This window comes from Petaurus breviceps, unplaced genomic scaffold, assembly GCF_028583685.1.
Source record: "Petaurus breviceps papuanus isolate PSGF00001 unplaced genomic scaffold, PetGlider_PUasm1.0 214, whole genome shotgun sequence".
NCBI lineage: Eukaryota > Metazoa > Chordata > Mammalia > Diprotodontia > Petauridae > Petaurus > Petaurus breviceps.
Genome location: NW_027185863.1, coordinates 10,830,268 through 10,842,582, shown reverse-complemented (window position 1 = coordinate 10,842,582; position 12,315 = coordinate 10,830,268). Strand labels below are relative to the sequence as shown.

At 36.1% G+C, this 12,315-nt stretch overlaps 1 protein-coding gene across 3 annotated transcripts in view; it reads right to left on the bottom strand.

The window, feature by feature from the left end:
- PCID2 (PCI domain containing 2) overlaps nucleotides 1-12,315 on the bottom strand; it is a 48,274-nt gene that overhangs the window by 25,702 nt on the left and 10,257 nt on the right. For 2 of the 3 annotated variants that reach the window (XM_069094088.1, XM_069094085.1), the window contains one exon: nucleotides 711-784. In XM_069094088.1, the coding sequence (XP_068950189.1) occupies nucleotides 711-784 (74 nt within the window). Of the gene's footprint in view, nucleotides 1-710; nucleotides 785-2,959; nucleotides 3,038-12,315 lie in introns of all 3 variants that reach the window. The other variant, XM_069094087.1, reaches the window with a different exon arrangement.

Below are 12,315 nucleotides of genomic sequence, written 5' to 3'. Positions count from 1 at the left end.
TAGGGTTAAGGAGCTTTAAATAGACGTATCTAGGACAAGTAAGCCTTATCAAGTTTCATCATGCTATCTGAAAGTATGGAACTTCACCAAAACCTGAACAGTGTGTTGAAAACCAGTAGGAAGTGCTGGCTATTTCACTTCCAGGATGAAATCTCCCAATAGCCTATTAGGCCCTTCTCTCTCACTTATTCAGTAACTATATTTAGGCTTCTCAATTAAACACATCCTAGCTTCTGAATAGTCTGTCCAAATGGATATTTAAGAAGTTAACAATAGTTAAAAGAAATTATATTAAAAATATCTGCTTTGCTTCCATGCCTATTTCCTCAGCAATGAGTCAAGAAGACATATCTATACAATAGTGAAACTAAAAATAGAATTATGAATGCATTTTCTTCATATTCAAATGAAAACACTAAATACAGTGCCTTCAGAAAGATTAAGTGGTGTATTTTATTTTATACTAGATATACATACAGAAATATAATTACCAACAAACCTAAGGCTCAAGTTTCTTGAAATAGGGAAAAAAAAATGTCAAAGCACTTACAAATGTTAACCTTATAAAACTTTTTATAAGCTATGTCATAGTAAAAAATTAAGATAGTTTTCTAGTAATCGTTTCAATTTTAAAAATCCAAAATAAAATCACCTAGTAAATTTAAGAATATTTAAGTGCCTCCTTCCCACACACCACGAATTTACTTTACCTTAAATGAGCTGCAAACATTTCATCATATGGAGGTTCCAAAACTTGTTGACACTTCTCTTCTGGAGATGGAAGCTGATTTATAGAAAACAGAAGAGATTTTTAAGATTTAAAAAAATCTGCACCAAAAGTAAACAACATATAGAAAAAAATTAAAACAGACCGTTTACAACAAAAGAAGCCATAATATCCAAAATAGAAAAAAAACCAAACTTCACCACAACAACTATATTTAATTTAGGTGTACAAAATACACTACATAGAATATCAAGAATCAACAGAAATCCAAACATATATTGTAATAGAGACCACAATGTTAATTCTATGAGGGACAACATTCTTCTTACTTAAACTTCTCAATATGTTCAAATCCAATCTCAATATCCCAGGCTAGAATATTTGGTGTCATCTTTAATTTTGACCTTTATGCTAATTCTCAAGTGTGTTACCAAGAATTGTGATTTTTTTTCCCCCATCAAAATGATTTTATTTTTGGATACATGCCACTGCAAACTTACAAAGAAATTTGTAGTATTTTTTCCCTTTCTCAAGAGTTTAACACTAGCTCCCTACTGGCTACTATATCATATCTATGTGCATCTATCTACATTACTTACAAGAATTTCTAAATTTTGCACTAGCTACATCCAATTCCATTTTCCATTATTCTTCAGTATGAAATTTCTGGTCTAGTCAAGTCAGTATCCATAATGTTTTCTGCATTTAACATGCTAATTCCTCTCTCTCCTGCTTTGTTCATGTTGCTTTCTCACTCTAAAATGTCTTCCCTGCTCTCCTGCCTCACTCCTACTTTACAAAGTCTAGTCCAAGTACCTTCAATAAACTTTCCCTCAACAACTTCAAACTTTGGTCTGAAGGTCTACCTTTTAAGACTAAGTGACTTTCAAGTGAAGGTACAGGCACAAATATCAGTTAAATAATGCCTGGAATTAACACAGTAAGTTGACAGTTCAGAAACAAAATGCAAAAGTTCTTAGCCTCCAACCAAAGAAATACTGGTACAAAGGTGACACAAATAATAATAAAAAAGAGACTGAATCACAGCTGTAAAACAAATATTACTAAAGGTGATTTGACTTAAATTGCTTAATTTTAAAGATGCTTAAAAACACAAATTCAGACTGTGATTATACAATAACAGTCAAATTCCAGAGCTCCCAGGTAAAGGAGAAAAAACTGTAAACAGTCAAAGAGAAACAATTCAAATATTGTGGAGCTGTCACAGTCGGAATTACACAGCACTTAGAAGCTTCTACATTAATGGATCAGAAGGCTTGGAATAAGATATCCCCAAAGGCAAAGGAACAAGCATTACAACCAAGAATCACCTACCCAGAGAAACTGAGTATAATCCTTCAGGGGTAAAAATGGACCTTCCATGAAATAGAGGACTTTTAAGCATTCCTAATGAAAAGACCAGAACTGAACAGAAAATTTGATTTTCAAAGACTAAAGAGAAGCATAAAAAGGTAAACAGGAGAAAGAAAGTATAAGGGATTCAATAAGGTTAAAATGTTTGCTACCTGGGAAGATAATACTTTTAATTCTTAAGAACTTTATCACTATCAGGGCAGCTAAAGACATACACATAGATAGAGGGAAGGGGTATAAGTTAACTATGATGGGATAATATCCAAAAATAAACAAATATAAAAGAGAGAAAAAGAGGAGTGCACTGGGAAAAGGGAGGCGGAGTACAAGAGATTATTATCTCAGATGAAGAGGAAAGGGTTAGTGCAGTGGAGGGCAAGAAGGGGGATGGAGGGAGGGGTGATACTGGAACCTCAGTCTCATCAGAATTGGCTCAAAGAAGGAATAACTTACATGCTCAATTGGGTATGGAAATCTATCTTACCCTGTAGGAAAGTGAGGGGGGAAGGATGAGAACGGAGGTAAGACCTGAGAAAAGGGAGGGCAGATTGGGGGAGGTGGTAGTCAGAAGGAAAACACTTGTGAGGAGGCAGGGTGAAAGGATGGACGTAGGGAAGGAGGGAACAAAGAACAAAAGGTCAAGATTATCATGGGAATCAATGAAGAGAATGTGAAGGACCGTGGCCTAGCTGTGCCATTATCTCAAACTATATTACAAAGCAGTAATTTCAATTGGTACTGGCCAAGAAACAGAGTGGTGGATAAGTGGGATATATCAGGCACCTCACACATGGTTATTAATTAACATAATGATACCAAAGAAACCCAAAGACCCCAGCTTTTGGGAAAAGAACTCACTGTCTGACAAAAACTGCTGGGTAGACTGGAAAGCAGCTTGGCAGAAACTAGGTATGCACCAACTTCTCACACGGTATTCTACGATCACAACAGGTACATTATTTAGACATAAAGACAAATCAGGGGAACATGGAATACTTTACCTTGAGACCTATGGTTAAGTGAAGAATTTATGACAATATCACATGAAATAAAAGGAACAATTTTAATTATATTTTGCACAGGTGATGAGCTATGGCTGACTTAACTTCTTAGCAGTACAATGATCCAAGACAATTCCAAAACACTCATAACAGAAAATGCTATCTACATCCAGAGAAAGAACTATGGAGTCTGAATGCGGATCAAAGCATACTATTTACACTTTTTTTTATGGCTTTCCCTTTTGTTCTGTTTCTTCTTTCACAATATGACTAATGAAATATGTTTAATATGACTGTATAGACATATAGCCTATATCAGATTGCTTGCTGTCTTGGGGAGGAGGAAGGGGAGGAAGGGAGGGAGAAAAAATGTTGGAACTCAAAATCTTGTAAAAGTGAATGTTGAAAACTATCTTTACATATACTTGGAAAAAAATAAGATACTCTTAAGTGGGAGGGGGGGGTTGCAAAAACAAAACCAATGCAGCCAGGATTAGAAGGAAAATAGAAAAATGTGGAAAAAAATTTATAGCAAATTTCTCTGATAAAGACCTCATTTCTCAAAAAATTATGAGTCAAATTTATAAGAATATGGGTCATTTCCCAACTGATAAATGGTCAAAGAATATGAACAGGTAATTTTCAGGTCATGAAATCAAAGTTATTTACGTTCACATAAAAATGCTCCAAATCACTGATTCGAGAAATACAAATTAAAACAACTCTGAGACATTACTTTACACCTATAAGATTGGCTAACATGACGGTAAAGGAAAATAATAAATGATGGAGGGGATGTGGGAAAATTGGGACACTAATGAACTATTGGAGTTGTAAATTGATTCTGGAGAGCAATTTGAAACTATCTCCAAAGGACTATAAAACTGATAAGCATCTCCTCAATTTCTGATTCTTAGCCATCACAAAAAGTACTGCTATACATATTTTTGTACATATAGACCTTCCCACCTCCCTTTTTTTAATCACTTTGTGATACAGACCTAATAGTGGTATTGCTAGATCAAAGGTATGCACAGCTGTATAGCCCTATGGAAATAGTTTGAAAATGGGTGAAACAGTTCACAACTCCACTAATAGTGTTTACCACTTTCATGCTGGACTCCAGTAGTCTAAATCAAGGATGTGTTCCACAGATGATTAGTTCTACCAAATGATCCTGTTCACAGAAAACATTGTGCTAGCTGGATCTAGCCCTGCAACACTACTGAGTTTCCTGGGCAAGAGCTACAACCACTTAAAATTCAGAGGCCTTCCCATGAATACCGAGTTGGGTTTGGAATTGAGCAGAAGAGCAGGTTCTACTGCCTTTGGGAAATTACAAAGTTTCTGTAATAACCTCAAGTCTATCCCTAAAACAAAGACTTATCTTTTTAAAAGCTTTATATTACAAAACAAAAAAAGCTTTATATGAGTTTGATTCCAATGTCCTTTAGCTGTGGGTCATGCAAGCTTACAATTTTTTAATACCTTAGAAGGCAATAAACCAAATAAGTACCTACAAAAAAGGAATTCGAGGGGCGGCCAGGTAGCACAGCGAGTAAGAGCACCAGCTCCAGTGTCGGGATGACATGTGGATCAAATCTGCGCTCAGACACTTAGTACCCACCCAGAAACACCTGGCTGTGTAACCTTGAGCAAGTTACTTAACCCCGACTGCTTAAAAAAAAAAAAAAAAAAAGGAATTGGAGTAAGTATATCCTCAGACATGTATAATCAAAAAAGAAAATGCGCTGGTAAGGATCCAAGAGAAAAGGATAAATGACAGACAGCTGAGTGCTTATTTAGTATCCTCATAATGTAAGAAAAATTGAAGAAAGTCCTCAGGGGGTCTGATCAGAATGTTGGGTGGTACTCAGATGATAAACTACATTCATTGGAGAGGACATGCACATTGATGAAATCATGTATCTGAGTATGTTAAAACAGTAAGAAAAAAAAGTTTGGCCTCAGTAGTCTGAGCATGAAAAAGTCAGACACATTTCATTTTAATTCAATTTATCTTATTTGCTATCAATTTATTCTCAGAAAGAATGTTAATACTCAATCTGTAGGGGCGGCCAGGTAGCACAGCGAGTAAGAGCACCGGCTCCAGTGTTGAGAAGACCTGGAGATCGAATCCTGGGCTCAGACACTTAGCACCCACCCAGAAACACCTGGCCGTGTAACCTTGAGCAAGTTACTTAACCCCAATTGCTTAGGGGCGGCCAGGTGGTTCAGCGACGAAGAGCACCGGCTCCAGTGTTGGGATGACCTGGATCAAATCCGGGCTCAGATACTCAGCACCACACCCAGAAAAAACTGGCCATGTAACCTTGAGCAAGTTACTTAACCCCGATTGCTTTAAAAAAAAAAAAATACTCAATCTGTGGGTATTCCCCCCAATAACATAAACCACAACCCTGTCCATGCTGTGTTTACATCTATCCATTAAGTTCATGATTAAGGATCTAACTAACATGCTAGGGACTTCCTTGCTCTCTCTTGATATCACAGAAGTACCAATGGAATATGTGGGCTGTCTGCTGTTTAATTCTCTCCTGTCTTGTAACCAGCCCGTATTTTTCAACTGTACATTTCTTTAATGACATCCTTTATGCCACTTCTGCTTTATTCTATGTCTGTAATATATTGCTGCTACTCAACTCAACTGACCATATACCTTTCCAGGGCCCTGAAGGTTATCCTCAACTTCAATTCTATGAAGACTATAGTATTCTACAATTCATGTTCATACACTTAAAGAATAATGGTTTTCTATCACATGGGAAAAAAACTAAGAAATTATGGTAAATGATGTTAAGAAATATTACTGTGCTCTAATAAATGACACACATGATAAATGCAGAAATGCACAGGAAAAATCATAAGAAGTGATGCAAAGAAAAGTACAGAGAACTAGGAAGATGGCATTTCAGCAGCTGTGGATAAGTGCTTGTGCATGCGTGGGTTGCAATGTAAGAAGAAAGGACAAAACAGTCAAAACTTAATGCTGTAAAATTATAATGACCAAACGTGTGTGTGTGTGTGTGTGTGTGTGTGTGTGTGTGTGAAGGCACCTTGTTCCCTTCTCTGCAAAAGTGAGTGGGAGGGGGAGACTATGAGTATGCAATAAATAGTGTAGAAAATGTAGATTTTTATATAATCATTATATTGGTTATTAGTTTTGTTAAGTTGGTTTTTTCCTCTTCATTTTATTCTTTCTTATGAGATGCTCGGGGTGCCTAGGTGGCACAGGCCCTGGAATCAAATTAGCCATGTGACCTTGGGCAAGTCACTTAACCCCAACTGCCCTCCAAAAAGCAAAAAAAAAAAGATGTTCGCTGGAATCATCGGGAAAATGTAAAAATGAAAAGATGCTGAGTGAAAAAAAATTTTTTTTAAAGAGAGGCCTTTCAAGGCTTGATCAAGAAAGTCAAGACCATTAAAAAAAAATAAACCCCCAATGATATATCAAAGGCAATCCAGTCATTTTCTCTTCCTTTTTATTAAATTCTGGGCTAAACTAACTCATTGCCCATTTTCCAGTATCTGACCAAGGTACATCTGACTGTCTATTGATGGATGATCTTTATAGGCTATCCATTCAATTGAATATCATAGTCTGAACAATAGATATTTCTCTTCATCCACTTGGTTTTTATTGAGTGGATGATCAAGCCACCTTCTTTCACATAATTATGGGTCACATCCAGGAAATCATTCTGCAGTGGTCCAGGACTTACATTATCTTCAAAAAGGAGCATCTGGACGACCTTGCTTGTCATTCATAGTAAACTGGTCTTCACCTTGAATTGAAATTCACCTCTTCCATGATTCCTGTGAATAACTTTGGCAAACATATGCTTTCTTGTTTTATGCTTCATTTGATATTAATAAGAAGAGGGAACAAGTTTATCTTTGTTGTTTTTTCTATTAAAAAAAAACTCAAATCATTTTTACATATGCATGACAGACACCCTGTTGAAGAAGAAGCCTTAAGGTTGAGGGTTTTCCACTTTATCAATTTAAGCTTAAAAAATTCAATAATGAATAAGCAGAGCAGAATCTTACATTCTCTATATTTTTCAGTCAATTGTGGTATATAAAGATGTGATCTACTGTCCAACGCGCTTACATAAGGCTTCCTGTTTCCCTTCTAAAATCCTCATCAAGGATGCCCTTGACACATATGTAGATTATTCTCATAAAAGCTTTATTTGCATGAAAAACTAGGTAAATGGATCAGTAAAAATTGTTAGTTGCTTTTTTTCTAGTAATAAAGAAATCTAAAATTTTCTCCATGTCTTTGTTAGTTCCTCCTTCAAATAGCTTGAGAATTGATTCAACACCCTCACAACCAGGATGTATCCAGACTGAATCTCCTGGTTTTTTTCATCTCTGATTTCTTCCTCAAAAACCCATCCAGAACTATGATGCCAGAGTCCAAATGTGATGGCTCTATTTTGATTTTAAAAAGAGTCTGTTAAAAAAAATATTTGTGAGGGTGGCTAAGTAGTGCAGTGAATAGAGCACCGGCCCTTGAGTCAGAAGGACCTGGGTTCGGATCTGGCCTCAGACACTTAACACACACACACACACACACACACACACACACACACACACACACACACACACACTAGCTGTGTAACCTTGGGCAAGTCACTTAACCCCAACTGCCCTCCAAAAAGCAAAAACAAAAATATTTGCAGATCTCTACCATCTTTCACTAGTGTTTTTTTTCCCTTCTTCCAGCTTCATCCTTAAATGTACTTAAGATGATTTTAAGTTGGTCAAGTTTTCTTAAAGTCAGTTTTTTTCTCTACTGCTTCTTTCACTATCTTATGAGTAGCAATAGCTCATAAACTTTCACTGTTCTTCACTGTAAGATTTTTACAAATGAGCTTATATTCTAAACCAGTGTCATCCCTGTGGCATTTAATATCACTCCACTTGGCAAGTCGAGTGTTTACTGACTAAAGCAGAATTTAGCTTCTGTTGGTCTCCTTGTTATGGCAATTGTCTAACACTGATTAAACTTCAGTATTAAATCATTATGACTGGTGTCAGCTTTTAAATAAACAAGTTGGAGTTTTTTTAATTGGACATCATAGCCTTTCCTCATTTTTTATTCTTTCTCCTAGCTTTATAAGAACGTTGATCATCTAACAAGTCAATTTCCTTACTGCAAATGGACAGCTAATTCAGAAATGAGTCCTATATGAGTAACAAGTCATCTCCGATTTGCTAAAATATAATTAAATTTATTTTTTTATGTTACTTGGTACACATTAGGTCCAGTCTGCCTTTTTTTTTTTTAAACAAATAAAGTACTCATAAAGTCTAAGTCTTCTCATAGACCTATGGTCTCTTTGATTTCTTACTTGTAAGTCATTTTATAGCCTATTTTTTGCCATCCTCACCAGTTTCTATTTTTGCACTGAAGTATCATAATATCTGATAATTTAATTTGGAGGGTTTTACTAAGTTCTTCACAGAATTTTTCTCACTCTTCATCCTTTTGCAAAATATATAAGTTCGTAAAAGCCTATATTATTTTCATGGTATTCTTTTTTTTTTTTTTTTTGCAAATAGTTTGAGTACCACAATACAAAATGACCAAATTTTCCATGAAAAGCGTCTTACTCCCTTTGGATGTACAATGAAAACCAGTTTCTGTGGGTTATCCTTCTATTCAGGAACAACTTTCTTCTGTCTCCTTTCATGTATACCAAAAATGTCAAGATGAACAAGATTCTGTTTCTCCAGTAGGAATGCCCACTCACTGATCTTTCCACAATCTCACATTTCAAACACTAACAGTTGCACTAGTGTTTATAGGTGGTGTAATTGTTTTAATGCCTTCTCCCCCATTTTCTGTCACACTATTACCTTCACTGCCAAAACAGAAGGGGTTTCATATGTTGCCATGGCCAAGAACCTTTACATACTTAAATAGGATAGTTCTTAGAAAGCAGACAGTCTACTGCTAGAAGAATAGCCAATGTTTTACCAGCATGGCAGAATCTGTCAGACTTCACATTCCACTACAACAGCCTTCAAGAAACCAGGATCACTTCCACACCACAGTGAGGCATCAGAATAGGGTTTTGTGAAAGAGAAAGGCACTACTGTAATATAAAATAAACAATACTATATTCCTAAGAGGAAAATAATTAGAATTCTAACTGCAAAAGATTCTGAAAATATAAAATGCTAAATAAGTAATATATAATACTACAAATTAAAATGAAGAGTCCAATTGATAAATTTCCAACAAGTGGTATACCATTTAGACACCTGATGTTGAAATTATGATGTTATTAGCAAAAGTCACTTAACGTTTTAAAAAAAAAAAGTTAAGCTAGAAAATAGTAAAAATGGATTATCCTGAAGTGTTTGTTATTTCACTTTAAACAAGTACAAGACATTAACCTATTGAACACTTTTCTTTTTGCCTTTTTTTTTTGGAGGGGGGAAGGCAGGACAATTGGGGTTAGGAGACTTGCCCAAGGTCACATGGCTAGTAAGTGCTAAGTGTCTGAGGCTGGATTTGAACTCAGGTCCTCCTGATTCCAGGGCCGGTGCTCTATTCACTGCACCACCTAGCTGCCCCTATTGAACACTTAAAAAAAAATTAAAGTAACATAATCCATAACTATGCTATTACTTTAATCTCAGCAGACATCTGTTTCACATTAAGGCCAATTTACCATTGAGAATAACAGAAAACAATAATGATATTTATGCTGTTAACAATTTACTTGAATTGCATCTACAGCTACTAAAAAGTTCAAACTATATGTAAAAACTAAGATTTGGATTAACAAATTCAAATTTGACTTAATATTCTTTAAAGTCGGAGAACAATCTCATTTCCAGTCAAATCATACAGATTTTAAAGTAGAACCACATGGGAAGCAGGGTTGATAAATGGGGAAAAACACTGGACTTGACCTCTAGGGAACCTGACATCAAATACTGTCTCTTCCATTTCCTAGATATGTGATGAAAACAAGTTGTTGAACTTCTTTGTGCTTCAGTTCAATCGTAAAATGGTCAAAAACTAATTTAAAATAAATAAATAATACTTAGGGGCACAGGATATTCTCATACAAGGCTGAGAATGGTAAGGAGTTAGATGATGGAATAGGGATGATTCATCAAATAAGAAATCATAAAATATAACAAAGGTAAAAAGATCAGTATAGTATAATACAGGGAAGAGAGAGAGAAGAAAAGAAAGGTAATTAGAAAAACTACTTCCTCAATGTATTAAAATAACTCATAGAGAACTAGTAAATTAGCATAGCATTATGCTGTGAAGAGTTTATAACATGGGGCAACTAGGTGACGCAGTGAATAGAGCACTGGCCCTTGAGTCAGGAGGACCTGAGTTCAAATCTGGCCTCAGACACTTAACACACACACACACACACACACACAAACTAGCTGTGTGACCTTGGGCAAGTCACTTAACCCCAACTGCCCTCCAAAAAGCAAAAAAATAAAATAAAAACAAATCCAACCTCAGACATGTAACAGTTATTAATAGCCGTGTGACCCTGGGCAAGTCACATAACCCCAACTGCCCTGCCTTCCCCCCTCCAAAAAGCAAAAAAAAAAAAGTTTATAACATGGGTTTTTCTTTTAAAAAATATTACAAAGTTCCATCACACATAGGAAAGGATAGAAGGAAGGGATGGAAAGGAGGAAGTTAGTGATGAAGGGAGAGAGGGAGGAGGGAAATGGCACAGACCCAGAAGAAAACAACTGTTGCTCCTAATAAGGACTGCTCATTTAGTCACTGGTAAGTACAAGATGAAGGCAAGCCCTGATCAGAATACTCAAGAGATGTAGTTTCCAACTAACTTTCTGGACAATTTGCTAAAAATTAGAATTGGGCAAGTGCAAGCTAATGACTCTATATGAAGAATAAGTCAAAAGAATGAAATAATAGAAGAAAACATAAAATACCTCATTGGTTTAACAACTGATCTGGAAAATGCATCCAGGAGAGACAATTTAAAAATTATTGGTCTGCCTTAAAATAAGACCATGATGAAAAAAAGAGCCTGGATAGCATCTTTCAGGAAATCATCAAGGAAAACCACCCTGAAGTCCTAGAACCAGAAAGTAAAACAGTCATCAAAAGAATCCACTGATCATCTCCTGAAAGAGATCCCAAATTGAAAACACCAAGGAATATTGTAGACAAATTCCAAAATTACCAGGTCACAGAGAAAATACTGTAAGCAGTCAGAAAGAAATAATTTAAGTATCATGGAACCCACCGTCAAGATTACACAGGACCAAAAAAAAAGATCACAGGACCTTGCAGTTTCTACATTAAAAAACTGGAGGGCACAGAATAGAATATTCTGTAGGTCAAAGGAGCATGGATTACAACCAAGGATCAACTACCCAGCGAAACTGGGCCTAATCTTTCAGGGGAGGAGATTAACATTCAACAAAATGGGTGAATTCATAACTTTCCTGACGAAAAGACCAGAGCTCAACAGAAAATCTGATCTTCAAATACAAGACTCAAGAGAGGCATAAAAAGGTAAACAGGAAAGAAAAATACAATATCATGTTATTAATAAGGGCAAACTGTTTACATCCCTAAAAGGTGTAGTGCCAGTGCAATATTTACAGCTCCCATGATCACAATAAAGACCATGACTATAAATATCACATGACATTCAATCGCAAAATATAAGAAACTCTTCATATAGAGGACAGAACCGAAGCATTTAGACACCAGAAAACCAAATCCCCAAACCAGTAAGCCGATTCCATCATAGTAGTAAAGAAGTTAACAAGCCATAACAACACAGAGAGCCATGCCACTCTTCAGCCTTCCCACAAACCAATACAAGATCAATATTTACTCACAAACCTCTCTATCTCCTTGCCTGAACTCTCTCTCCCAGACTCGCTAGCTCTGACTCCCAGTTTCCTGTGGTTCTGCTCTATCCTTCAGCAAACTCCTCCCATCACAGGCTCCATGTGATTACATTCAGCCTATTAGGCAGCAGAGTTTACTTTCAAAGCAGGGAAGATCTTCAAATTACCCCCTAGGCCTATTAAAGGGCAAGGAGATCTTCAAATTCCCATTCCCATTACACAAGGGAAGATGACACTTGTAAGTCTTGAGAAATGTATTCTTATTACATCATTTAAAAGGGGTATACATAAACAGCTGGAGTGGGT